Raw genomic sequence first — 25533 nt, 5'->3', positions numbered from 1 at the left:
GGGGGGAGGGGGTGGTGCACATGGCTTTTGCTTTCCGCTGGAGGCGTCTTTTAACTGTCAGGAGAATGAAGAGGTGAGTCCATGCGGTTAAAAAGGCCGAAAACTTTATTTAGTTCTCAGGGAAATACAAGATGCATGTAAACGTAAACAAAATACAAAACGAAACAAACCCAAATTTTACAGTCTAGAAGCATGCCAAGATAGAGTTTTTTTTTTTCTGCAGACCCATATCCTGTGGAAGGGATAAAGGACCCCTGGAGAGTGGCCAAGGCGTGGGGACCCTTCCCAAGGATGCTGCATTTTGGTGATGAGAACAATTTGAAAAAAAAAAAAAACTAAAAATTATCCAAAACATGGAAATCATTTAGCACCAGCACTGCCCTGGGACATTATTTAGCACTCAAATTGACAGTGAATTCAAGATCTTTTTTGTTACTTTCCCTGTTGGGGGGAACGGGAGTGGGGTTTGACCTCAAAGACCCACTGGAGTTGGGAAGCGTTGAGTGGGCACCGTGAGTTCTCAGAGGACTGCCCCCCCATCTCCCTTCCCAACTGACGATCTACACCCCTGTTCCCAGCCTCACTGGAACCTGGTCCCACACCCCCCGTAAGCCTGTAAATGGCAGATTAAAGCATGGGGGCTCCGGGCATCCCTCTTCCCTCGGAAGGAATGTCAGGGCAGCACGCCTGGGTCCTGGGGTGAAGGAGTATATGCAAGGCACCCACCTTCCCTTTCACACCAGCCAGGTGGGTCCCATGACATCGAGACCGGCCCGTGTCTACGAATGCACCAACACCAGTGTCCTCTCAGGCGTGCGGTGGGCCCCCGTCCTTTTTCTGAGGTTTCGGGGCTCGGCCTACATGACCTGTTCCAGTCACTTTAACTGATTAAAACTGGTGAAAGCCCACTGAACTGGGCTTTACGTGATTCGAGCAATTTGCGAGGCGAACTCTGGATTGGACAAAGGCGAGCGGGCAAAAACAGCTGGGAACCTGGAGGATGCACGGAATGTCTGAGAGGCAGGTCCCCAGACTCAATGCTGGTGACTTCCCGGGTCCATGACGTCAGTGACCAGTACCTGCTGGGGACCCAGCTGTGGCCCCCACAAAAAAGCTCCGGCCTGTTTCCCCTATGGCCCAATCCTGGGGCTCCCCCGCCTGCTCCGGACGCAGGCCAGAGGCGCTACCTCCCTGGATCCCTTCCTCCCTGCTCTCTCTCCCGAAACAAATGACTTCTCCCTCCTTTCCAATAAAGACAAACTTCAGACTTCAAGCCCTCGCTCAGCTGTCTCTCTCTCTCTCCCTTTCTGCCTAGAAGACACCCTCTTCTGGTGGGCCACTGTCCCCAGAAGGGACAGCAAGCCCCGGTCAGCACAGACACGCACACACGCCTCTTCCCGACATCCCTCTCCCCCCCGACAACATGCGCAACCTTTGCTTTAAAACAATTTGAAACCTCTCTCTCTCTCTCTCTCTCTCTCTTTCTCTCTCTCTCTCTTCTTCCCTCCCCCTCTCTCCCTCCCTTCCTCTTCTCTCTGTCTCTCTCTGTCTCCCTGTCTCTCCCTCTCACCTCCTACAGGCCAGCACATTAGCCAGGATGAAAGTGGGACAAGGCAGGGCCTTTGGCAGGACCCATTTCCACTAAGGCCACTGAGATCAAAGACTGCCACGGGAGAAGGTGTTGATTGTCAAGGACAAGTGCAAACTCAAGAGTGAAAAGAACCGGGGAAGGGGCTGTCCCACGTAACTCCTACAGGCTCAGCTCCAGGCCCTGGGAGGTAGAGCTCCCCCCAGCCCCCTCCAGTCCCTAAGCACACGCGTGCCGACTTAGGCCTGGTGCCCAGGACGGGGCAGTGGAGAGACGCGGCCTTCAGTGGGGCTCCTCGAGGTCACTAACTCCGATGGGAGAGCCTGTGGACCCCAGAGACATGCGGCAGCCCGAACGGGGGTCTCGATCTAGGGAAGAAGCTCAGAGCGCCAGAGGGGACCCTGCATGGATTCTCATGAAGCCTCACTGGGGGTTGCAGTCAGACCCCAGGAGTGGAAGAATGGGTCCCGCTCTGGGGCGCTGAGCTCAGGGGTGGGGGGCAGTGGGTCCCGCTGAGCTCACTCTCGGGGCCCCCCTCGCCCCTCCAGAGGGCATCTTTTTCCTCACATATTCATTTTGGAGCCTGGGTCGATGGCCTGGGTTGCTTCTGCTAGTTCTATTAATGCCAGTGTGAAATTTCCAATGAAATACTCAATAAAATAATAATAATAATAACAATAATTATATATATATAAAAGACACATTGCACTCTCCAGCCTGAATTCTGGGTGTGTGGGAAACACATGCTACCAAAACGGAACCCCGAGTGGCCTGTCCACTGCCACGGGCGTCCTGGATGGAGCCCGCTGCCCAAGGCTTTCCCCCTCTGATCCTTGTCATGGCGTTCAAGTGAGAGACGACCGACACGTGCACGCACGCACGCAACCCACACGCACTTGCTTGACAACACCCGGCCCTCCAAGACAGACAGGGACTCTTCATTCTTCAGGAAAGCGGATGTCCTTTCCCAAGAGGTCTGCTGGGAGATTCCGGAAGACGGAGCGTTTGGAGGCAAACTCCTCAGGGGGCCCGTTCGCTCCCTCGGGCCCGCTCCTCCCTTCACCCACGTGCACAACCCCCGCGGGGATGCCCGCGCATGGGCACACTCACTGCTCAGAGCAGCCACACGGTTGGCACGGTGGCTGGGCACAGCTGGTACAGCGCTGGGGTGGGCAGGGCAGGGCTCCGAGGGCCCCGCCACCACTGACACTCGCCGCCCCACCCTGCTCTCTGCCCGCCGGAGTCGGGGGAGGCTGGATGCTACCTGCAGGGGGAAGGTGTGTGCCCGGAGAAATGCTTCTTGGAAACCACCCCCCTGCCAGGGAGCAGGGGTGCAGAGCAGAGGCAGGGCACTGAGATGAATGGGTGGCCGGGGCCTGGCACCAGGTCTCATGGACCCAAGTAGGTAGAGTCCAGGGTACCCGCGTCCCCGGAAGGAAGGGTCTGGTTCGTTCTAGGGGTCCTGCCCACAAGCGGAGCTGAGGTTAGACGGTGTCAGTCTCGGACATCCACAGGAGGCTCTAAACTCAGGAGACCGGCCAGAGAGGGCTGCTGGGGGCGGGGGGGGGGGGCCCTTGTGGGGGTGCGTGTGGGCAGGCAGCGGGAGCAAGGACGGGGCACGTGTTCTTGCTCTGCCCCAGGGGCCGTGTCCCAGCACCTCCCCGCACACCGGTTTCTCCTGGCTGGGCGACACCCTCCAGGAGGAGAGGCTGTGCTCCGGTGGCCCCCCAGCCCGTCCTGCCAGGGAAGAGAGAAGGTGGACAAAGAAGATGGGCCTCTTCCCAGCCCGCACCAGCCCGAAACCCCGTCTCCCCATTACCTACTGATCCCCATTACCTCCCCATTACCCCACCGAGACCTGGGTCTCAAGCTGTGGTGCCAACGAGCCCTGGCATCTTTCTGGGTAATATTGCACTTTTCCTGTCTCTCAAGATTGTTTTCATTTTTTTTCCATTGAGAATGCAAAGTATTTGAAGGGAGTAGGAGAAGCGAGGAGTAATCTTAGAGAATATATTAGTTAAATACAAAAACAGGAAAAAGGAGGGGTGACTCCCCCTCCTCCTTAAAAACAAAATAAACCTACCAAACCAAGGTCTAAATTTAAATAGTCCTAACTCCTACTCTGTAAGCACTAGTAATATGAACATAACGCTCGACCAAATCCCCTTGTCTTTTCTCCTTTAGATGATAAAAGTAGTAACATGCCTTGCTGAGGAAAGCCACGGGTATAGATGCCAGTAAAATACGCTGCGCTAACATCTGCAAGTGATTAAAACAATTCTATATAATGCCTTCGTCAAGAGGAGGAAGAAAGAAGCTTCTGGGGCCAGGCTGGGGGATGGAGGGGGGACGAGGAGGAGGTGGGGGATGCTGGCAGGACGGAGCCCTCCGGCCTCTAGAAACGGCACTGAGGGGGCGCCCAGCCACGCCTGCAGTTATACAGGAGAGATGAAGACATTTCTTTTCCCCTTATAATAAAAGAAGCAAGTTTAAACCAACAGAAAAAGCACCACGCGATGCATCTTCGGGCATTATATAAGCCTCAATAATGACCTCAGAAGGGCTCATTTACGATTAAAGTTGCAGTATACAGCAATACAATGTCAGTTCACATTTTCAATCACAACCAATGGGAATCTAGGTGTGGACACGGCCGAGAGTCCTGTGTTCTTTTTTGAGTCCGATCTGCTTTTCCTCCAGATGGGTCAGAGCCGCGGGCCCATCCCCCGTCCACCTGCTACCAGCTGTCCCCTCCAGCCCCTCGAAGCAGCTCAGCAGGGAGGGAGAGGGCCCCTGGCCACGTCTGGGAGAGGGACTGGCATGCACCCTTCTTGCTTCAAGTATTTCTCTTCTCTTTGGGTTTACAGGGTTTCTGCTGTGAGTTAGGGGCTGATGTGACCATGGTGGGGTGCGGTGGGGGGGGGGGGGGGGGCGGTGATTCCTGTTCACTGCGGGATCTGCATGCAGCCACCAGGGGGCGTCATCCCCCAGGTTCCTGGACGTTTGAGCAACTCCCAGCCATCCTGGGGGCTGGATGTCACAATGTAAACATGATGAGCAAATGTGGGGCCACTAGGATTGGGGCAGGGAGGGGAAGGGGCGTGAGAGGGAGTGCAGGCACCGAGTCTGCGGGCACTCTGCCCCATGGTTCCAGGCAAGTGATCTATGGGGGGGGGGATGGGATGGGACGACCTTCAAGGTCACGTGTAGTAACGAGTGTGGGGGATGCTTTGTTGGGGGACTGGGACAAACTGCCCTGGGAGCACGTGGAAGGCCCCGGGGGCAGGTGGCTGAGGTGGGCTCTGTGAGCACTGGGGTCCAGTCCGACTGAGATGCTCTGGGTTTGGCCGAGGTCTGCAACCCCTCCCGCTCCCCCCCCTCCCGGCTCGGCTGACTCTCTCAACTGGCTCAGTGCAGACGGGAGGAATGAGGCCGGGGCCTCCCCCTGAAAGATAGCTACGTGGGAGGGTCTTGCACCCGACGGTCATTCTACTTTTAAATTTTATTTTAAATAATCATAAATTACTTTTTTTTTCAATAAATATGTGCTGTTTAAACATGAGAAAAGTATATACTGCATCTTTAAGGAATGCACTTTGCTCTCTCTGGGGTTCTTGCCACTCGAAACTGTATTAAAGTGCATTAATTTAAAAATAATGAACCACTTCTTTATCATTATTGTTCAAACAAGTCCAAATAATATTAATATGAAGACACTAGACCACTACCATTAGTACTGCCATCTAGCAGATTAACTCAACACCCTGCTCTATTTAATACTGTCCAGCAGAAGAAAATAACTAATTTCAATTTTTAAACAAACTCACAAACAAAAGGAAACGAAATAACCATTTCCCTTCCCAAAGAACACGAGCTGTTCGCTACCTGCCAGGCCTTGGTGCTGGGGAAGCGGAGGGGACCCGGGGTCTGGTGTGGGGCCCGAGGCACCAACACCTTGGTTCCCGGGTGGTCTTGGGCTCGATGCGCTCCTGGGGGGGAGGGGAGGGGTGCAGGGCTGGGGTGGGCCTTTGCCCCTCGCGTGGAAAGCCCCAACCCTGGAGTCCACGTTCCGGCAGCCGCCATGAGGGCTGGGAGATCAAAGGCACGAGTGGAAATCCACTTCCACGAAGGCGAGTCCCCAGGGAGGCGCCTGCGACTTCTGCGGGTCCCCCGGAAACAGCAACGACAGAGAGACGCAACCCAAAGGCGGCAGGGACTTTATTGTCTCGCTTCTCTTCACAGGGGGCACTGCCCCTCGGAAGAAAACCAGCTCAGCTCCGGGGCCTGGGGAGCCCCCGAGTTCTTGGGGCCCCGTGGCATCGTCGGTTGGCTCGGGGGAAGGGGGAAGGGAGGGCGGCCGGTGGGATCCACACCAGCCCGGCCCCAGGGGACCGGGGAGGGGCCCCTCAGTCCAGGACGGAGGATGGGGTTGGGGGGGGGTGTGTCACGGCTGCTTCTCCATGCCTGCCAACGCGGCACGCAGGAGCCTGTGTGCAGATCGGGGCTCCCTCCCTCCTGGGGAGGGCTCTGCACCCCCACCCAGAGAGCAGGGGATGGGGCTTCCTCAGCCCCCGCCCCTCCCTCCGAAGAGCGTCGCTGATGCTCGGGTACTGTCCACCCAGCGGAAACCAAATGAAACCTCACGGGCTGGTGGAGGGGAAGGATGTGAGACAAAACTGAACCAACCGTCCCCCCCCCACAACGCCCGGGGTGGGGACAGGAACGCTCTAGCCATGGTCCACCCCATCCCGCAAGGCTGACCGCCCTCAGCCCCCAAAACAACTCTTAAAATAAGACCAAAATAACAAAACAAAAAAAACAACCAAAAAATCCCACCAAACCCAACCCCCCTGGAGGCTCCGCAGAGAAGCCCCAAATCAATAAACCTCTCCCACACCATGCTACGGAACTGCTTCCCACCCCCTCACAATCCCAAGCAAGCCTGAAGACTCAAGAAACGACTGCGGTCCCCCCTCTCTGGAAACCTGGGGGTGCTCTTCCGGGCAAGAGGCAGTGACGGCCAGGAGAGGTGTCCTGGCTGACACCCGGGGACAATGACAGTGGCCGGAGCCCCCGGCCCACGGTGCATGCTCATCTACCTGCCCCGGGGCTGTTCCCGTGAGCCCACACAATTCACAAACACAGATGAGGGGGGTACCAGCGGCAAGATGCCAGCAGGGGCAAAACATGCCAGGCCCCGGGGCTGCATCTGTCCCAGCTCCGCAGCCAAGGCACAATTGGACAATTGGGGGCTGAGGGGGTGGGGGTGTCCCCGGCAAATCTGTCAGTGCTGGTGCACGGCTTGGGGTGCCCAGGCCGGGGGGGGGGGGGGGGAGGCCCTGGCCGACGACGGGTGCCCCCAGCTGTCCCCCCTCCCCCCACCTCTCCCTTGCTGGCATCCCCTCGTGTCTGCATCTCACCGCGCGCACGCGGGGAGAGGCTGGGAGCCCCCTCGGCCCGGGGTCAGTTCTTTTTCTCCAGGTAGTTGGAGGGCACCCAGCCTTTGAAGGGCTTCGCCCCGTCCAGGATCTGGCAGTACCACCAGCCGTTGGGGTTGCGTTCCAGGACCTCCATGGACACGCCCTCCTGGAAGCCGGCCGTCTCGTCGTCGCCCTCGTAGTCGGCGATGGACACGTACACGTCCTTGAGGTTGTTGTGGATGAACTGGGACTTCTCGATGGGCTTGGGCCGCACGGGGGACACGGGGATGCCGTTGCGCTGCGCGGGCAGCAGCGGCGCGTCGGGCGCGGGGCTGGCGGCGCGCGGGGCCGGGGCCTCTCCGGCGGCGGCCGCCGAGCGCGCGGCGCTGAAGGACGAGTTCCGCCGCACGCCCCGGAGCGCGTCGGTGGCCGTGAGCGACTCGTTCCGCCGCAGGGTGCACGAGAGGTTGCTGTCCTTGGGGGGCGGGGACACAAACACGGACTGGGGCCTGACGGCCACCTGGCGCACGCCGTTCCTCATCTTGACCGCGCCGCTGCCACCGCCACCGCCGCCTGGGGTCTTGCTGAAGCCCCCCGGGGGCTTGGAGGGGATGGGCGGGGTGGCCCGCTTGCTCTGGTTGACCGTGTTCAGCGCCTGCACCCGCTTCTCGATCTTCTCCAGGCTGTCCGACTTGCCCTCGGGCTGCCTGCTCCTGCCCGCCCCCGCGTCGGGCTCTCGCCCACCCGGCTCGGCGGGCTCCGCCTCCTCCAGCACCAGGTAGTGGGAGGGGGCCCAGCCCTCCAGCTCCCCGCAGCGCACGTACCACCAGCCGCTCTCCAGCTTCTCCAGCACCTGCACCTCCACGCCCGCGGGGAAGCTGATCTCCGAGTCCTGCACCTTCTGGTAGGCGCTGCACGTGGTGTAGGCCTGGCCCTCCTGCCCCTTCTTGGCGGGGCTCGGGGCCGGGGTGGCGGGGATGGGGAGGGGGTCTGCCGAGCCCCTCCGGGACCCTTCGCCGGGCCCCTCCGAGGCCGTGGCCGGGGGTAGCCCTGAGTCCTCGCTCCTGGAGCTCTTGAGCGCGCCCCGCAGCTGGCCCGTGGGCCGCAGCTGGCGCCGTAAAGTGCTGATGTCCATCTTCTCCGGACTCTGCGACTCAGCCCGGTTCAGGAAGGGCTTGGGCCGGACCGACGGCTTGGCCCGGGCGCTGGAGGTCGGCGCGGCCTTCGGCTCGGCGTCCTTCCTGGCCCCGACCTTGGGGGTGCCGCGGATGCCCGCGTCCGAGGCAGAGCGGGGCTTCAGCTCGCTGCCGTTCTTGGACAGGGAGGAGGAGGAGGACGAGGAGGAGGAGGAGGAGGAGGACGAGGAGGAGCCGCTGGTGTTGATGGTGATGGAGGAGGAGAAGGCCGGGGGCTGGCTCTGCCCCAGCCCGCCCTGGGCATTCTTCTCCGCCTTGAGCTTCAGGAGCGAGGCCGATTTGGGGGAGCCCGACTTGGGGGAGTCCTTCCTGGTGAGGGAGAGCGGGGAGCCCCCTGGGGAGCTGCTGTCGCGTGAGGAGCGCCGGGCAGACAGAGGGTCCTCGGCGGGGGGCCGGAAGCCCTCGTTCTCGTAGATGGTCTCCTCCTCGGGGGCCACGTCCTCCGCCGAGCCGCCCACCTTGAAGTGGGCGCGCTGCAGAGAGGGGGCGGGCGAGGGCCGGCGGGCTGGGCCGGGCGGCTTGTCCCCGGGGCCGTCGTCCTCGGCCGCCTCCTCGCTCTGCTCGGGCTCCGAGTCGCAGCCCAGGGCAGGGATGTCGTACTCGGGCTCCTCGTACCTGACCTTGGGCGGCGAGTCCTGCTGGCTCTCCTCGGCCTCCTTGGGCTTGGTGGGGGGCGCGGGCGGGGGCACCTTGGGCCGGGTCAGGGTGCTGGTGCGCCGGCCCAGGTTGGGTTTCTTGCGCTTGTCGATGTAGGATGCGGGGGCCCAGCCTTCCTTCTCGCCGATCTGCACGTACCACCAGCCGCCCGAGTTCTTGTCGATGACCTGGGCGGGGGAGGGGGAGGGGAGGGCAGGGCGGTGGGTCGGGAGGTTCCCTGACTCGGAGCTGTCACTCCCCAGCACCTGGAGACAGACACACTCTGGGCCACGGGCATGTCAGTGGCCTGGTCAACGAGGTGGGTTCAAACCCAGACGGCCATCACCCTTCTCCCCGGTGCGGGGCCCAGGGGTGCCGGGCGCCCACTCCCCAGGACTCATGGACTCGCTCAGGCCCCACAAAACCTCACCCACCCCGAGGTGCCCCCACCTCCCCCCTCCCCCCTCCCCTTTTACTGCCCCGGGAGCCCCTGGAATGGGTCTCTGGGCCCCTGAGAGTGGGAGGACATGGGTGGGGGGAGGGGCGCTGGGCTGAGTGAGGGCCACAGGCTGAGCTGTGCCCAGTCTCTGAGGTCTCCTCACTGCACGTGCGACCTCACTGAAATCCCCCCGGCAAGACATTTCTGGGGGTTGAACGTTCTTCCACGGGGCAGGGAGATTTTCACGTGAACCATTTCCAAGCCACTATGAACCAGTTCACAGGGCTTCTTTTTTCCTTTTTAACTGGTTTTTAGGCCACACCGAGCAACGCTCAGGGGTTTCTCCTGGCTCTGCACTCAGGAATCACTCCTGGCAGTGCTCACGGGACCATGCAGGATGCTGGGGATGGAACCTGGGTCAGCCACGTGCAAGGCAAACACCCTCCCTGCTATCACTATGGCTCCAACCCCCTTTTTCTCCATCTTTTTTTTTTTTGGCTGTTTGTTTTGGGGGCCAGTGCTCAGGGCTTACTCCTGACTCTGCACTCAGGGGTCGTTCCTAGCAGAGCCCAGGAGACCATGCGGGGCGCCGGGGATCAAGCCCGGGCTGGCTGCGTGCCAGGCAAGCGCCCTCTCTGCCACTGGGTCTCTCCAGCAGCTTCTTTCCTAGCTGCTATTTGGGACTCGAGGCCGGGAGCGGGGAGGTCTGGTTCGGGAGTGTGGAATTCTCGGTGTTCATACTGACCCGGAAATGATTCACGTGAAGAAGAGGTCCTGGGGGCTGGGGTGGTGGTGAAGGGGGCGGCGGGCAGTGAAAGAAGGGAGAACGTGGGGCCCGGGGGGCAAGGAAAGGTGGGAGGGGAGAGGACGCCGGAGCCCAGTGCCGCAGGAGACAAGGCTACGCTTCCCTCCTTCCGTTGGCCCGTTTGTCCTGGCCCCAGCCCTCACCAGGCCCTCCCCTGCACAATCCACACCCAGGCAGCCCCCCCTGCATGGGACGGTTCTGTACGGGAGCACCAGGGCACGGGGCTGCTTTGGAAACCGATTGCCAGCTCAGGCAAGTGCTGGCCACCTGGAGGCTGGGGCCTGGGCACTCGGGAGATGCCCACCCTGCACCATATCGGGACCGTCGGTGCTGGCGGGACCCAGTGGGACCCAAAGGCCATGCACAGGCCCTCTATGCCCCCTGGAGGCCGAGGCAGGCTGAGCCCAGAGGTGTTCCGGCAGCTCCCGGGACAGGGCATGGGGCTGGGCCTCCAGCCGCTGTCCACTGGGGAGAACAGTTGGCACCCCCCAAGGGTGACTGACTCCCTTGGCAGAGGGTCGGGTGGGCGGGCCAGGCCGAGACCAGGTGCTCCTCCAGCCCAGTCTCCCTGGAACACCAGGCTCTCTGGGTATTTGGCTCCTAGGGACCCCCAGGAGAGTCAGTCTAGGCACTGCAACCTGTCCTAGTGCCTCAGATGGTCCTCACACCCCTTCGACCTCCCCGGGGGAGGCTGCCCAGGCCCCGCCCCCACCCGGCCCTGGGTGCCCGCTCACCTCGGCCTTCTGTCCGCCCCGGAAGCTGATGCCGTCGGAGATGCAGGACTGGAACTCGGCGATGGTGTAGTACTCTACCTCCACGGACGGGGGCTCCGGCGGCTTGGGGAGCTGGAAGCCCTGGGCGGGAGGGGGCTCAGTGAGCGCGCCCCCCCCTTCGAAGTCAGAGAGGCTGCGCCCCTGCACGTGGCCCTAGGTGGCCCCTGGCCTGGGCTCTCTCGCCAGCCCTCTGAGCCCCCATTGGCCAGCCCAGCCGCTTCCACCCTCCTGTCTCGAGGTCCGGCTTCCCGCAGTCCCAGCAGGGGGCGCCCCATATGCAGACACCGTCCCCCGCATCAGGTCCAGGTCAGAGCCCGGGGGTGGGGGCGCAGCCCTGTCTCTGGGTAACTGGGTACGGCTCAATGGAGATCAGCTCTGCTCTGTCAGAAACGAAGCTACAACCACAAGCACCGACGGACCCTCAGGGGAGCCCGGAGACGGAGCACGGAGGGACAGATGAGCCTCCTTCATTGGTTCTAGTGACGCTGTGTGTCTCCCAGGGCCTTCTGCGGGACAATCCTCGGCTCTCTGGGGGCCGGGTCAGTCTCCGCCAGGCCCCCATCCCGGCAAGGGTGGCCCGGGTACCTCCTGGGTGCCCTGGATGTCCTGGGCTTCAACTGAGCCATTGGGAAAAAAAAAACAAAAAACGGGGGCATGGAGCAGAGCAGTAGTACAGTGGGGAGAGCGTTGGCCTTGCACACGGCCGACCCGGTTCCACCTCTGGCATCCCATAGGGTCCCCCAAGCACTACCAGGAGTGATTCCTGAGTGCAGAGCCAGGAGTAACCCCTGAGCATCGCTGGCTGTGACCCAAAACAAAAGCAGAACAAAAGCAAAAAACAAAACAGACAAAAGCAAAAACAAAAACAAAAACGGAACAGACAAAAGCAGAACAAAACAAAACAGCTAAGCCGGGCGACAGGATGGAAAGCAGGCCTTTCCTTGCAGGCGGCTGACTGGGCTTCCATCCCCAGCACCCAGAGGGAACCCCCAGCACCACCAGGAGAGCGTCGCCAGTGCAGAGCCTGGAATAAGCCCCGAGCATCGCCCCGTGTGGCCAGAAAACAAGAAAGAGGCGGGAGAGGAGAGGAGAGGCTCACGTGGCCGGGTGCAGGCCAGTGCTGCAGGCGCTGAGGTCTCGAGCGCCGCTGTGTGTGGGTCCAAGGACACTGCGGGAGCATCCCTGGGTGGCCCCTTTCCCCAGCTCAGCTGGACATGACCCCTGTTTATTTATTTATTTTTTTCTCAAAGGACATAAATACGGGTTCGGATGGGCAGCAGCATGTCTGAGCGGGGGGTACCTGGGAAGGCCTTTGCCCCAGGGCTAGGCACTTGTGGATTCTGGCCCAGCTCAGATTCGCTAGCTGCATGGCCCTGGGCCAGGCTCGTACCCTGAGCCTCAGTTTTCTCATCTATAAAATGGGACTAATAGTGGCTGGTGAGGGAACACGTGCTAATAATGCATGTGGCTCCCGAGGGCTCTGTGCTTGGATCCGGGTATGACCCCTCCTCCTGCACTGCCACCTCTCATCCTGCATGGGTGTCCCCACCGGGCCCCCCAGCTGGGCTGTAAGGGGTGGGAGGGGGCAGGAAGGAGCTGGTGCATGTGAGCGGGGAAGCCTGGAGCCCAACCCCGGGGGGCTGCTGTGCCAGGCCCTGCTGCCAGCCACTGCCCATCTCTGTGTGGAAGAAGTGACCCTGAGAGGGGACAGTGGGTCGCAGGACAGGTGGAGCAGGGAGGGAGGGGTGCAGGGGGCGGGTGCGTCTCTCCGCCAGAGGCCCAACCCTCAGACTCGGCCCTGTCCGGGCTCGTCCTCCCCGGCCCCAACAGCCCGAAGGCCCCTCGCCTTCCTGATGGCCTGGACACGGGCGGAACCCCACAGCCCCACCCCTGCACACGAGTCCCCGCAAGCCCAGCCCCGCACTGTCGCGACGTCACCCCTGCCTGCCCACAGGAGGCTCACTCACCTGCGCAGACCCCGCGTCCACCCACATTCCCCGGCAAGTCAGGCGCACGTGTCCAGCCCCCCGGGCCCCTCGCCAGCCAGTCTAAATGCTTATGTCTGCCACGCCAGTGGCCGGCGCGGGTGTACTTGGCTTGGGACTGCTTGATAAGCCGTCCCTCAGCGGCGGGGACCCACCCCGGCCCCAGCAGCCCCGGGCGCCCCCCAGAACCACGAGGCAGGCAGGGGAGGGGGCGGCGCACGTACCAGGCTGGACTCTCTGCGTGGAGGAGGCCGAGTCCTGAGGTTGGGGGAGCCTGGGAGGAGAGAAGAGGCTTGAGCAGCACGAAGAGCCAGGCCGTGCCCCCGCTCCCGCGCCTGTCCCCCAGGGACAAAGCGCCCAGCTCAGTTCCTACAGGTGCCAACGGGGGTTCTCTCGTGGGGGACCCCAAGCCCTCCAAAACGCTGCCTCCCCTGACAAGGCCACTGGGGTTTTCCCGGGAGAAGAGCCGGTTTCCGGAGTTCGGAGCTGAGCCGTGTCTGCTCGGGTTCATGACTGAGCCTGCGGGAACGACCCCAATGCCAGGCAAGCAGAGGTGCTCCCTTCCCCTGAGTGCTCCCCAACTGCGTGCCCCAGACGCTCCAGGCGTCGTAATTCGGAACTACGGTTCCCTGCGCCCAGGAGTGCAGCTCACAGGCGAGGCCCTGGGCTGGACCCCCGGGACCCCTAGCCCCGCTCAGGTTCTGACCAACAGCTTTGATCCAGGTTTCAGGGATGACCTTGACATAAAGAAAAGCTGTTCCCCCCGACCCCCGGGTGCTGTCGCCGTGAGGCGGGGTGCCAGAGTAGGGTTCTCCTGTAAGAAGTGCTCATGGGGCCCGGGGGCTGCTTCTCCTGGGCAGGCCCTGGGTTCGAGCCCCGGCACACCTCCAGCCCCTCCTCCTCCAAAGGAAACAGAAGTGCTGGTGGAGGGAGGAGAGCGGCCCCTGAAGTCTCTGAGGTGCCGGTGACTGGGGGGGAGGGGCAGAGGGCAAGGGGCAGAAGGCCAGCGGGGACCCTCCGGCCACCACTCCAGAGGGAGCCTCGGATCTGCAGAGTGACCGTCCCGGCTCCCGCCAGGTGCCACGCCCCCTGCCTCTTCGTGAAGAAGCCGCGGCGAGACCCTGCCCTGCCACTCGTGCCTGGCCCGAGACCATGGACGATGGGCCCAGGAGGGGGCCGAGGGGCCAGCCCAGCTCAGGAAAAGAACGAGGTGACGCCCTGGGACCTGCATAATGGCGGCCCTTGCACCCAGGCCCACTCCAGGAAGAGTCCAACAGTGAGGACACGGGGGCAGCGAGGACCAGAGGACCAGGGAGGACGTGGGGCCCCGAGGAAGCCAGGGGGCACTTACTGATCTGGGCCCTCTGCGGCGCGATCCGGGCCACCGCCGGGGAGCCGTGGCCCAGCTTGGCGGGGGTCCTGTCGGGCCCGCCCAGGGCGCTGCCGTTGGAGGCGGTGCAGAGGATGGGCAGGCTGATCTCCTTCTTGGTGAGGGGCGCCTCGGGGCCCTCGCCGTCGCCCGGCCCGGCCTCCTTGTCCCCCGACGCCTTCTTGTTGAGCAGGTTGCTGATCTCCATGATGTTCCCGATGATCTCCACGGGGCCCGCCAGGTTCTTCTTCCGGGCCGGCAGCTCGTCCTTGGCCTTCTTCAGGTAGGAGGCGGGCGCCCAGCCCTCTCGGCCCAGGTATCTGCACGGAGGGAGGCCCCACGCACCGTGAGGTCCCCGGCTCCCGCTGGCCCCGCCGCCTGGAACTGTCCCCACCACGTTCCCTCACCACCCCCACCCCCCCACCTCCCGGCGACGCCCAGAATACGCCTCTGCTTCCCGCCTCTCGCCTCCACGCCTGGGCACGCGTGCTCAGTGGGCTCAGGTGCACATGGGGCCTAGGAAGGTCGTCAAGTCACGGGTCACCCCAAAGCGAACCTGGCGAATGCCTGCTCCCTGCTGGGGGGGCTGGAATGAGGAGGTGCCGATGTGGCACCCCAGGGACAGTCCCTTTCCAGAAAGGGGGACACAGCATGGGACAAGTCCCACCCGGGAGGTGAATTTGTCCTCTGCTGCCCGATGCAGGCTGAGAGTAGCTGCAAACACTGGTCCAGAACGGCCCAGTCCAGTCCCGGTGCTGTGGTGCATATCCACTCCCCCCACCTCGGCACACCCTACGTGCCAAGTGTCATCCTGGCCTGACATCCCGGTGAGCATCAGAACCAAGTGTGTGACCCTCGGTCGCCAAGCAACAAGGGGAAGGTGGTGCGGAGTTCATTCCCAAGGGACCCGCTCAGCAGTTTTGAAGTCGTGAGGGAGAGGGGGCCAGTGGGGAAGGAGGGGGTCCCGAGGGCACTGAGGGGCCCCAGCAGTGGGACTGGAATGAACGGACCCTCTGCTAATCCGGTTAGGAGCAACCAGGGTTGGCCTGGTCTCTCCCAGTAACAGACGCCCGATCTCGGCGGCGGCGAAAGACTGTAAGCCAGACTCCAAAAAGCCGTCCCTGGCGTGACAAAGCGCACGAAAACCCAGGGCCCGGCAGAAGGGACCCAAGCGGGGACAAAGCCATGAGCAGCAGCAGCAGGTGACGCCGGGGCTGGCTTCACCGTGGGGGGTTCATGAGTCATCACCAGAGATTGCCCCTGACCCCCAGCCCCACGGCTGCACTTCCTCCCGGCCTACCCCACCACAGATCCCTTCTGGGCCAGGCAGAGAATGGCCAGGACACCCCCACTTCTGGCTCTGGCTCCTGCCCTGGCCCTGTGGTCAGGGGGCTTCTCGGGCAGGAGGGGCGGGGAGGCAAGCTCGGGAGTTTCTCTGGCAGATTCGTGCTTCGCCCGAAGGTGCAGCCAGGTGCCTCTTGCCAGGGCCCTGGTGGGGAAGGCACAGTGTGAGGGTGGGTGGGAGTCAGGGCGGGCTGTGAGGGGTGCATGGGAGCCATCGCAGGGGCCAGGAAGGGAAGCTCAGCAGAGCCAGCAGGCAGGGGCCACGTGTCAGTGCAGAGCCTGGAGGAAAGGCCCGGGAGGGACCCTCTGGGGGGCACTGGGGAGTGGGGAGGCAGGGCTCAAACAACAGCAGGCCTGCTTGCTCCCTGGCCTGAGTGCTCCCTGCCCAGCCCCCCGCCCCCGCCCCGGGCTCCACAGTCATCCCTGGATAAGCAGATTCCCGCAGAACTGCAGGGTGCTTGGGAGCGGCTGGGTGTCCAGCTCCAGGCCATGGAGGGACCCCAGGGGGAAGGGGACGGGTTAAAATGTGTGTGTATGTATACGTGCATAAATGTGTGCACATGTGTATATTATGCATGCATGCATGTTGTATGTGTGCATCTAAGAATATACATGTGTGCATGCATGTGTGCATATGTGCATCCATATGTGTATGCATATATGCATGTATGCAGGGGCATATGTATATGTGTGTGCATGCATATGCATGTAAGAACATATGTGTATATGTGCATGTATTCATGTATATGTGCATGCATATGTGTGCATGTGTGTGTGCGGGTGTATGTGGACATGTGTATGTGCACGTGTGTGTGTGTGTGTGTGTGTGTGTGTGAGGGAGAGGCGGGAAACGAGTGTCTGCGCTGAGCTGGAGGGTGGGGAGGGTCTTCACTGTGGCGGCCGTCAGTGGCTCCTGAAGGGTCGGTCCCAAGGACAAGAGTGGACGGGAAGGGCCTGCTTGGGGCTCGCTGCTGCTGGCCGACAAACCTGCACACCACCCGGCAGCCCGCAGCCAGGTGGTCTGGGGAGCGCGTATGTGGTGGCTGGACTCGGGGCCAGACCTGCGAAACCAGTTTCCTGTATGTTCTGCCACCAGGCCGGGGCCTCGGGTTGGGGGCCTGGGAGTCGGGGCTGAGGCCACCTCCCCGCCGCACGGGGGTTCCTACCTGATGTACCACCAGCCCTCCAGGTTCTTCCGGATCACCTCCACTGTGACCCCCTTCTCAAAGCCGATCTCGTCCTTGCTCTGGCTGGTGTACGGCTGCACGGCGACATACTTCTCTTCTGTGTGTTTGGGTGGGGGCACGAGAGCACAGGCCAGTGAGTGGGGGTCGGGTGCAGCCCTCCTCCCCTCCCCCCCTGGCCTGTCCTGATGGCAAAGACGCCCTGGTCAGGCTCCGGACTGTCCGGGGAGGGGAGCAGAAGGCACCGGCCGCCACTCCTGCCGGCTGACACTGCCCACAGGCAGCCCCCACTCAGCCGAGAAATAGCCTCTGGACCCCAGCAGCTCCCAGAGGCCACGGCCACTGCCAGGAGGCACCTGCCCCTCTTGGGCCCAGCACCAGGAAGTCTGGGACCCTCTACCCTCACCCCGCATGTGCCCTGGGAGCCCGGAAGCCCTGCCTGTGCCCCAGTCTGTCCCACCCTCAGTCCCTCACTCTTCCCCTACCTCAGCCCCTTCAATCCTTCCTATCTGACCTTCTGACGGTTCCGCAGTCCCTGTTCCAGAAAGTTCCCGACTACACAGCTGACCGCCCCCATCTCCCCAGGAGGGCAGGGAACCCAGGGTCCACTGGGGTGACTGAGTGCAACCTGGTGAGATCAGGGTCTAGAACCATCATGGTCCACTTGGGTGGCATTTGCTCCAGGGTGCCGAGTCACTGAGATGCCATGGGCCACTCCACCCTCGGTGCCCCAGGATAGAACACTGAGACAGGTGCGTGTGTGTATGCGTGTGTGCATGCATGTGTGCATGTGCGTGCACGTGTATGTATGTGCATGTATGTGTATGCATGCGTGTATGCACGTGCATGTGTGTATGTGTGTGTAAACTGTCCTCTCTGGGGCCTAGCTCACCCTGAATCTGTGTCTGGGCCCCTGGATCAGCCCTAGAGGGGCTCCATCAAATGTCAGTCCCCACCACACACAGCTGCAGGCCCCTGGCCCCTGACGCCCGTGCACCCTGCTCCAGCCCCCATCAGAAACATCCTCGGGGATTGGGGCAGCTGCCACCCCACGTTCTGATCAACCCCATGTGGGCTTCATTCATTCACTCTTCCCTGGACTAGCTGGGGGCCGCATCTGCGGCTCCGTGCAGGACTGCGGGGGCAGGTCCCGGTGGGATGGGGGGGGGTGGGCGACACATCGGGCTGCAGGTGAAACCCACAGGCCCTGGGCACACCCTGGGAAACACCGGCCAAGGCAGAGGGGCAGTGGCCTCCGGGAGCACCCGGCTCTCCAGCCCGCCCTTCCCTGCCGCAGCCCCGCCCTGCAGGAGAGCTGCCAGCAGGCCTGAGAACCTGCTGCGGCCAGATCCGGACCTGAGGCCAGGGGAACAGCTCCAGTCCCGCCCTCCCACTCTGCCCACTCCACTCCCCTCCCGGGCAGCTACACCCTGGCCTGGGCCCTGGCCAGCAGGGGCAGTCCCGGGGCCGGGATCTGGAACGCTGGGGCCTGGGTGAGGCTGGCCTGGACTCCACACCCCGTCTTTGTGCCGCTGGGCTATTTTTAAACGCCCGTGGTTCGAACAGGAAGCCGTCCTGAGAGCTTTCCTGGGCACAGAGGCTGCGCTGAGCGTTAGCACGCTGTTTCTCCGGGGAGGAGCGGGGCTGAGAGGGGTCTCGGGGGCCAGGCTCAACTGCCAGCCACTACGGCCCCGCCCCAAGTGCCCTCACCTTCTGGGGGAGGGGGACCCCACACTGTCCACTCCTGCAGCAGGGGTCAGCCTGTCCTGCCAAAGGTGCAGGGAAGCACCAGCCAGGGAGCCTCTGGGTGCCGGCCTGGAGGCCTGCTTGACCCCTGCCCAGCTCAGCGTCGGGCCCGGGGGACGCAGAGCCGTGTTCCCAGTAGCTCCCCTTCCGGCCTGCGTGGTGGGGGCGGGTCAGGCTCTGCTGGATCTGCGGACACCACCGCCCCTCCCAGGAGAGGAGCTGAGCCGTCCTCCCTGGGCCGGGAACACCCTCTGGTGGGGGTCGTGGTGGTGGGGGGGCACCCAGAGGCTCCTGGGGGTGGCTGACTCACTCTGGCGAGCTGCGGGCCAAGGCAGCACCGTAGGGAGCCTGGCTGGCCCTGCGCACTCCCCTCCACGGGTCCAAACCACAGACGCCTCCTCTTTCCAAACACTTTCCTCCCCATCAGCAGTCTCCCCCCTCCCCCTCCCCCCCCCTCCCGCCGGGCCCCCACAGCTCCATCCAACTCCCTGCAAGGGCCTTTGGATTCCAGGCCTGGCTGGAGTAATCCCCCCCTGCGCCGCCCCCGCCCCGGCTCTTCTCTTGTCTGGTTCCCCAGGACCCTCTGCCCGCGCCCCCCGCCTCCCCGCAAGCACGCCTGCTTGCAGCAACGTGGCTCCTGCCAACTTTCTGCAAGTTTTTCTTGGCTGCCTGGTTTAACTCTCAGCCCATACGGCCAAGGCTGGGAAATGACGTTATTGGGTCTCAGCGGCGGGCGAGGCCGTGGGCCTGAACTGGCTCCCGCATCTGCACGTGCACGGGGCCCACCACCGGCCGCCCCTGCTGGGGGCTCGGTGCAGGTGAGGGTCCTATCGGAGACCGAGGCAGAAGGGGCCGGGGTGTGAGCCGGCTCTGACGCTGGGTCTGTCATGGCGACTCCGTGGGCGCACATGGGCGGCCGGGGGGGTGGGGTGGCTCACACCCGCGCCCCATCACTGGACGCCTGGGTGCAGGCAGCTCGGAACGAGCCTCAGTCCTGCTTCCCCTCAGGTGCCTACTCCGGGGTCCTTTTGCTCAGCCCCCACCCCCATGGCTGGTGTGGGACAGCCGGGAGCCCTCCCCCTCCCCCGTCCCCCTGAGAGCTTGCAGCAGAGCTTGGCTGGTCCTTCCAGGACTGTTTCCCAGAGCCTGAGGAAGGGGGCGTGACTCATCTGTCCCTCACACCCTCCCTAAGTCATGGCTGAGACACTCTGGACACCCACAGGTCAGGGTGAGGGGAGGCCAAACGTGTGCCCAGGAAGGGGCCCTGACAGGCCATGTGGGAACTCAGGGGCCTCTCAGAGTCCAGCTGCCTTCAGCACAGCACCCCGCCCTGAGGATGCTGCCTTCTCCGTCACACTCATTCCCAAGCAGTTCATGGTCCACCTCCCCCGAGACCTGCCCCCCACTGCAGCAGGCAAGAAAGAAACCTGGCAGGTAAGCTGGTGGGGGAGGAGAAAAACCCCAAGAGGGAGGGGAGTGAGGAGAAGAGGAGGAAAGGTGAGAAGAGGTGAGGAGATGAGAGACAAAGAGAAGAGATAAGGAGAGTAGGAGAGGTGAGGAGGGTAAGAAGGTGAGGAGAGATGAGGAAGGGGGGAGGTGAGTAAATGGTGAGGAGGTATGAGGAAGGATAAGGAGGGGTGAGGAGGGGTGAGGAGAGGGTGAGGCAGTGAGGAAGGGTAAGGAAAAGGTGAGAGGTGAGGAGGGTGAGGAGGGATGAGGAGTGAGGAGAGGTGAAGAGGGGTGAGGAGGTGAGGGTGAGGAGAGGTGAGAAGGGGTGAGGAGGGGTAAGGAGAGGTGAGGAAGAGTGAGGAAGGGTGGAGGGGTGGGAAGAGGGTGAGGAGAGCTGAGGAGGGATGAGGAGGTGTGAGGAGGTATGAGGAGTGAGGAGAGCTGAGGAGGGGTGAGGAGGGTTGAGGAGGTGAGGGAGGGAGGAGAGTTGAGGAGAGGAGGTGAGGTGAGGTGAGAGTGCCCAGGTGGCAGCTGCGGGGGAGAATCTGGCTCCCGCGGTCACCTCGGCTGTGCTGCCTGTTGACCATCCCGCCCAGGGTCCATCGGCGATCCAGGCGCCGCAGATGGGCTTTGCGTCTCTTGGACACTGGTGTGGGAGGAGACGATGGACGCGTGGCCGACAGGAACCGGCGGAGAGAATGGAGATGATGAATGAGGAGGCGGGGCAGGGTGGGGTGGGGAGGGGCTGGGCCGCCCTGCCTGGAGGGAGGCGCCTTGGCTCGGCCGTGGAGCTCTGGGCACCCGGGTGTGGGCACGAGAAGACCCCGCTTCGAAACCTTCCTGGGGGGGGGGGGAGCCCTGGGGCGCAGCCCCGCTCACGCCCAGCTCCTCTCTGCCCCTCGGCCGTCCGCAGAGCGGGGTGCCCCTCCAGCCAAGTGTGGGCCCGCTTCTAAGGGCCGAGCCAAGGCCCACCTGCGACTGCCCATCCACTCCAGACTCATCTATGCCCCTCGGGACATCTGGGGTGCCCACAGGGGGCCATGTGTCCCCACAGCTGATGTTCCCCCCTTCCTGCTGCCAGGGCAGGGCTGTGGGGCGGGGGGCTCCTGTGCTGCAGGGAGGAGCCTGGCTGCCAGGGCTGAGGAGGGAGGTGGGAACCGTCTAGACACGCCTCGGGCAGCCCCCGGGCACCTTCCTCCCTGAGGGGCCAGGGAGGACTGAACGGGCCTGGACAGCAGGGTGGGGCGGGGGTGGGCTCAGGGTGGGTCCTGCAGTGGTGGTGAAGGGGGCGCGCCCCCCTCTGCTGTCTCCATCTGCCACTGGGTTGGGACCGCCGGTCTTCAGGGAGCAGCCGGCGAGGCCCCTCCGGGAGCCCAGGCCGAGCCACACGGGCCTGCGCTGTACCCGAGACGTGCCCACGGAGTGCCCGGGGCGGGGGGAGAGGGGGCATGGACAGATGGACAGCACTGCCTGGCACCGTAGAAACGACTTTTTAGTTCTAGCTCCCTGCAGCCTCCCCTGGCCGGGTCAGCCCTGTCCTTGTTCTGGGGGTGCAGGACAGGCCTGGTCCCTCTGGGCCACACCCAGGCTCTGCCAGCACACGGGTCCAGGCTGTCCGCTCTGGGCCGACCAGAAAGGCGGCAAGGCCCGGCCAGGTTGCCCAGGCGCCTGGGACTCTCACCCACCCAGGCCTTCCCTGGCACGACCTTCCCAGGGTCTGGAGTGGGGGGTCATGGGTCTGGGGTATGTGTGTGTGTGTGTGTGTGTGCGGGGGTGCCCATCCATGCCACACAGCTCGTGGGAAGGCGCAGGAAGGGCTGTGTGGGCTCCCCTGGAGGTGCCCGGGGCTCCGGGGAGAGGGAGCTTCGGGGGGAGGCGGTTCTTGCTAGCGTCCATCCCGGACGTGCCGCAGCTGGAGCCCACCCTGGACGGAGTGTCCCTCCGTGGGAGCTGGCACCGACAGGGCAGTGTGGAGGGCCACAGCCTAGCCCCCACCCCCAACACCTCTCCCCCGTCCCCCGGCCCGCTGGCGCTTACCTTCCCCCGTCTTGGACGAGTCGATGTCTGAGTCGTCCCTTGTGCCATTCTGGGCCTCCAGGTACGTGGCGGGGACCCAGCCCTGCTCCTCAGAGGTGCTCACGAACCACCAGCCTGTAGGGGGCACAGGTGGGCACCGGGTATGAGAGCCCAGTGGGGCGGGCCCAAAGCCCGGGGCCCCGAGCAGACAGGCTCAAGGCGGGGGTTCAGAGCTGGGCTTTCTCGGCACCCCGAGGCCCCGGCTGTCCGGTCTCAGTGGGGTCACCGGGACCCTGCCCGAGGCCCTCGGAGTGCCCGTGCGGCCATGACTGTAGGTGGCAGCTGCAGCCCCAGGGCCCCTCGGCCGTGGCCAAAGGCACACCCTTTCCCGGCACGTGGCCCATGCGGTCCTCAGCCACTCCAGCCTGGAGGGGACACCGGCCCCGCTGGGCCCTGCTCCCAGCCCCACCTGTGCCTTGGGACCCTGATAGGTGGCCCGTGCCACCTGACCCTGTCTCTGTCCCCAGAGCCACATGATGCTGACCCCTGTCCCCAGCCCATACAGTGAGTCCTCACTCGGCCCTGAGGCAGCAGTGACGGGAAGTCAGAGGACCATGGCGTGACAGCGGTGCTACCACAGCGCGGCCGGGGTCCACTCGGACCTCAACTAGGGGCTCGCTGCCCCCGCTGACCGGCCTGCGCTCTAGCCTCAAATGCCCACTGCACCCCTTTCTTTCCAGGGGGCCCACGACTCTGCCCGGGGACCCTCCCCTTGGCTCCAAGCGCCTCCGTGTCCCTCTCCAGGTCTCCCCCGTCCCTGCTCCAGAACCCCCCGCCCCACCGGAGGCCCAGGAACCCGGGCACCCCAGGGGCAGGCAGGTGGCAAACATGTCGGGAGTCCCCTGTGTGGTCCAGAAACTCGATGCTCTGAGCCTCTCGCCCTGGGTGTCCTGGGGGTGTGCCAGCTGTCCCCACCTCCACGCTCTGCTGGCCCGGACGCTCCGGGGGGGCGCCTGGGCTGTGCTATTCGCTGCCTCACCCCAGCAGGGCTTCTGAGGGGTCCTGCTCTCCTGCTGGCCCCACGATTGGACACTGAGACTCTCCCTGTCCTCCTGGCCACGGGGCCCCCGCCCACACGCCTGGGCTTCCCGGAGCCTGACTCAGACCCTTCAGCGCTGGAAGAACCCCGAAGGCAGACAGGTAGAAACACCCCCGGCGGGCAGCTCCCGCAGACCTCACGGGCGCCCTGGCACCCGTCCCTGCCGGGGGAGGCTCCCGGGGGCAGTGCCACCCACAGTGCTGACGGGCCTTTTCCAGGCATCGGCAGCCGCAGTGTCACAGCCGCCACCAAGGGTGTCAGCCTGCAGGAGCGGTGAGAGACGGACGTGCCAGGCGGAGTCCAGCAGGCCCACAGTGGCCTCTGTCCTACAGCCAGGCTGCAGGGAGCACGGCCGGGGGGCTGTGCCGTGGACGATGGGGGCAGCGGGCTGTGGCAGGCACAGCACCCATGGACATAAGGGGTTTCTGCGGGGGCAGGATCGTCGGACGATCACACGGTCGGTACGGCTCACTCACGGATTCACTTTCAAGAACCTTCCAGAACTACCCTTTCTAGGGCCGGAGAGATAGTACAGTGGGCCGGGAGCCTGCCTTGCACACGGCCGAGCCAGGTTCGACCCCTGGCACCCCATATGGTCTCCGGAGCACTGCCAGGAAGTGACTCCTGAGTGCAGAGCTAGGAGTAAGCCCTGAGCACCGCCAGGTGTGGCCCCCAAATTAAAAATATAAAACACCCCTTCCTCCCCAATATGTGTTCTATCACCCGTGTCCACACTTCCTGCCAAACAAGCGGAGGCAGCGGCAGGCTACATTTGGGAGAGGGGGCTGCCCCAGCGCCATCTGCACCCCCCCCTCCACCCCGAGAGCTGTCGGGGTACGTAGCTGTGTGAGTGCGAGGGCAGAGGGCACCCCGGGTCCTAGCGTCTGTCACAGAGCCCGTCAGAGGGCACGTCCATGCCACACAGCACAAGCTCCGTGAGTGGGCGCAGGGGCAGGTGAGGGTCCGGAGAGGGGCGAGCACAAGGGTTGGGGCTCGGCAGGGGGCGGGAGGCAGGAAGCCACAAATCCCGCCTCCCGCTTATGGCTTCTGAGCCTGGATCCCGTGATCGACCCTGAAGCTTCCTGGGACTCGGCTTCCTGCGGGCGGGGAGACGGGTTTACCTCCCTCGGGCACGAGGGCCTGAAAAGGAGCTCGGTGCCCAAGTGCTGGCGCCACAGACCCGAGTCTCGGGCCAGGGAGCTAGTTCAAAGTGCTGGAACACAGGCGGGAGGCCCGGGCTTGACCCCTGGCCCCACAGGTGCCCCCCCCCCCCCGCCAGCACTGGCAAGAGCACAGAGCGCCCCTGGCAGACACTATGAAAAAGAAAAGGAAAAAAGCTCCGACTCCCTTCTCTGTGCTTGGGGGCCTTCCTGAGCCTCAGTTTCCCCCTGAGCTGACTACTGTCCACCTGGCAGACCAGCAGGAGAACGAAGTGAACACGTGGAGGCCGGCCCCGCCGGTGCCCTCACTGGACCAAGGTCTCGGGCGGCCAGGACAAGGGAGGGGAGGGGCCAGCCCGACTGCTGCTGGCGTTCTCCTCGGCCCCCAGGAGGACGGGGCCCAGCCAGCCTCTGCGAGCCTTCGCCTTCCTCGTGCAGCCTCCCGCCTCCCGTCCCCGGGAAGAAGAGCCCAGCAGCCTCACTGGGGAACTCGGCGCGGGACAGGACGGTCGGTGGGGACAGACTTCCCACAGTGGATCCTGAGGAGCTGGGCAGGAGTGGAGCAGAGAGCCGCAGGGAGCAGAAGAAGGTGGGACAGGCTAGGAGACCCCGTGACTCGACCCCGCAACCCGGCCTGGCAGCCCAGCTTCGCCCCGAGTGCCCACCTCTGGCTCGGCCCCCGCAGCCAGCGGGCAGGAGAGGGCCCCCGGGAACTGCAGGGTACGGGAGAGGCCCCAGGCCTGCGTGGTCATCACGAGGACCCTCCATAGCTCTCCCGGCCTGGTCATGGAGACACAACCCAAGCTGGGGGGTAGCAGGGAGGGGGGGCAGTCAGCCAAGAACACCCCCCCACCACGCCCCTGCATGCTGCCTCGGCCTGACGCCCCCTTTGTCAGAAGAGTGTCCCCCAGCCAGGCTCACTCCCCGAGAGGCAGAGGTCCAGAGAGAGCAGGGGGACAGCAGGGCAGCCAGCCCAGCTGATGGGCCTGAGGAGGCGCCCACGTCAGCAGCTTGGAACCCGGGGGAGAGGCAGAGTCCAGCTCAGGGGAGGGCCGGGGAGGGGCAGAGCCGGCCAGCCGCAGGGACAGGCCCAGAAGCCAGAGCGCACAAAGAAACACATGCACGCACGCACACACAGACATACACAGATCCATGCAGACACAGGCACATGGGCACGCACGCACACACATGCAGTCAGGCACACAGGCACATATGCTTACAGACACACGCGCAGACACAGGCACACCGACAGGCACACGGACATATGCACACACAGAGACATGCAGGCAGATACACATGCAGACACACACAAACATACATGTAG

The 25533-nt window shown here is 63.7% G+C and overlaps 1 protein-coding gene across 3 annotated transcripts in view; it reads right to left on the bottom strand.

The window, feature by feature from the left end:
- Positions 1 to 87: 87 nt before the first annotated feature.
- SH3PXD2A (SH3 and PX domains 2A) overlaps positions 88 to 25533 on the bottom strand; it is a 200928-nt gene continuing 175482 nt past the window's right edge. For 2 of the 3 annotated variants that reach the window (XM_055118789.1, XM_055118791.1), the window contains 6 exons: positions 21972 to 22085; positions 16722 to 16839; positions 14194 to 14531; positions 13067 to 13116; positions 10819 to 10938; positions 88 to 9028 (listed from right to left, as the gene is read on the bottom strand). In XM_055118789.1, coding sequence (XP_054974764.1) covers positions 7052 to 9028; positions 10819 to 10938; positions 13067 to 13116; positions 14194 to 14531; positions 16722 to 16839; positions 21972 to 22085 — 2717 coding nt within the window. In that variant the 3' untranslated portion in view covers positions 88 to 7051. Of the gene's footprint in view, positions 9029 to 10818; positions 10939 to 13066; positions 13117 to 14193; positions 14532 to 16721; positions 16840 to 20496; positions 20581 to 21971; positions 22086 to 25533 lie in introns of all 3 variants that reach the window. The other variant, XM_055118788.1, reaches the window with a different exon arrangement.

The sequence above is a fragment of the Sorex araneus genome, chromosome 11 (assembly GCF_027595985.1).
Source record: "Sorex araneus isolate mSorAra2 chromosome 11, mSorAra2.pri, whole genome shotgun sequence".
NCBI classification, from domain to species: Eukaryota; Metazoa; Chordata; class Mammalia; order Eulipotyphla; family Soricidae; genus Sorex; species Sorex araneus.
Note: the sequence above shows the minus strand (reverse complement) of the source record. Positions and strands in the feature narration are given on the sequence as shown.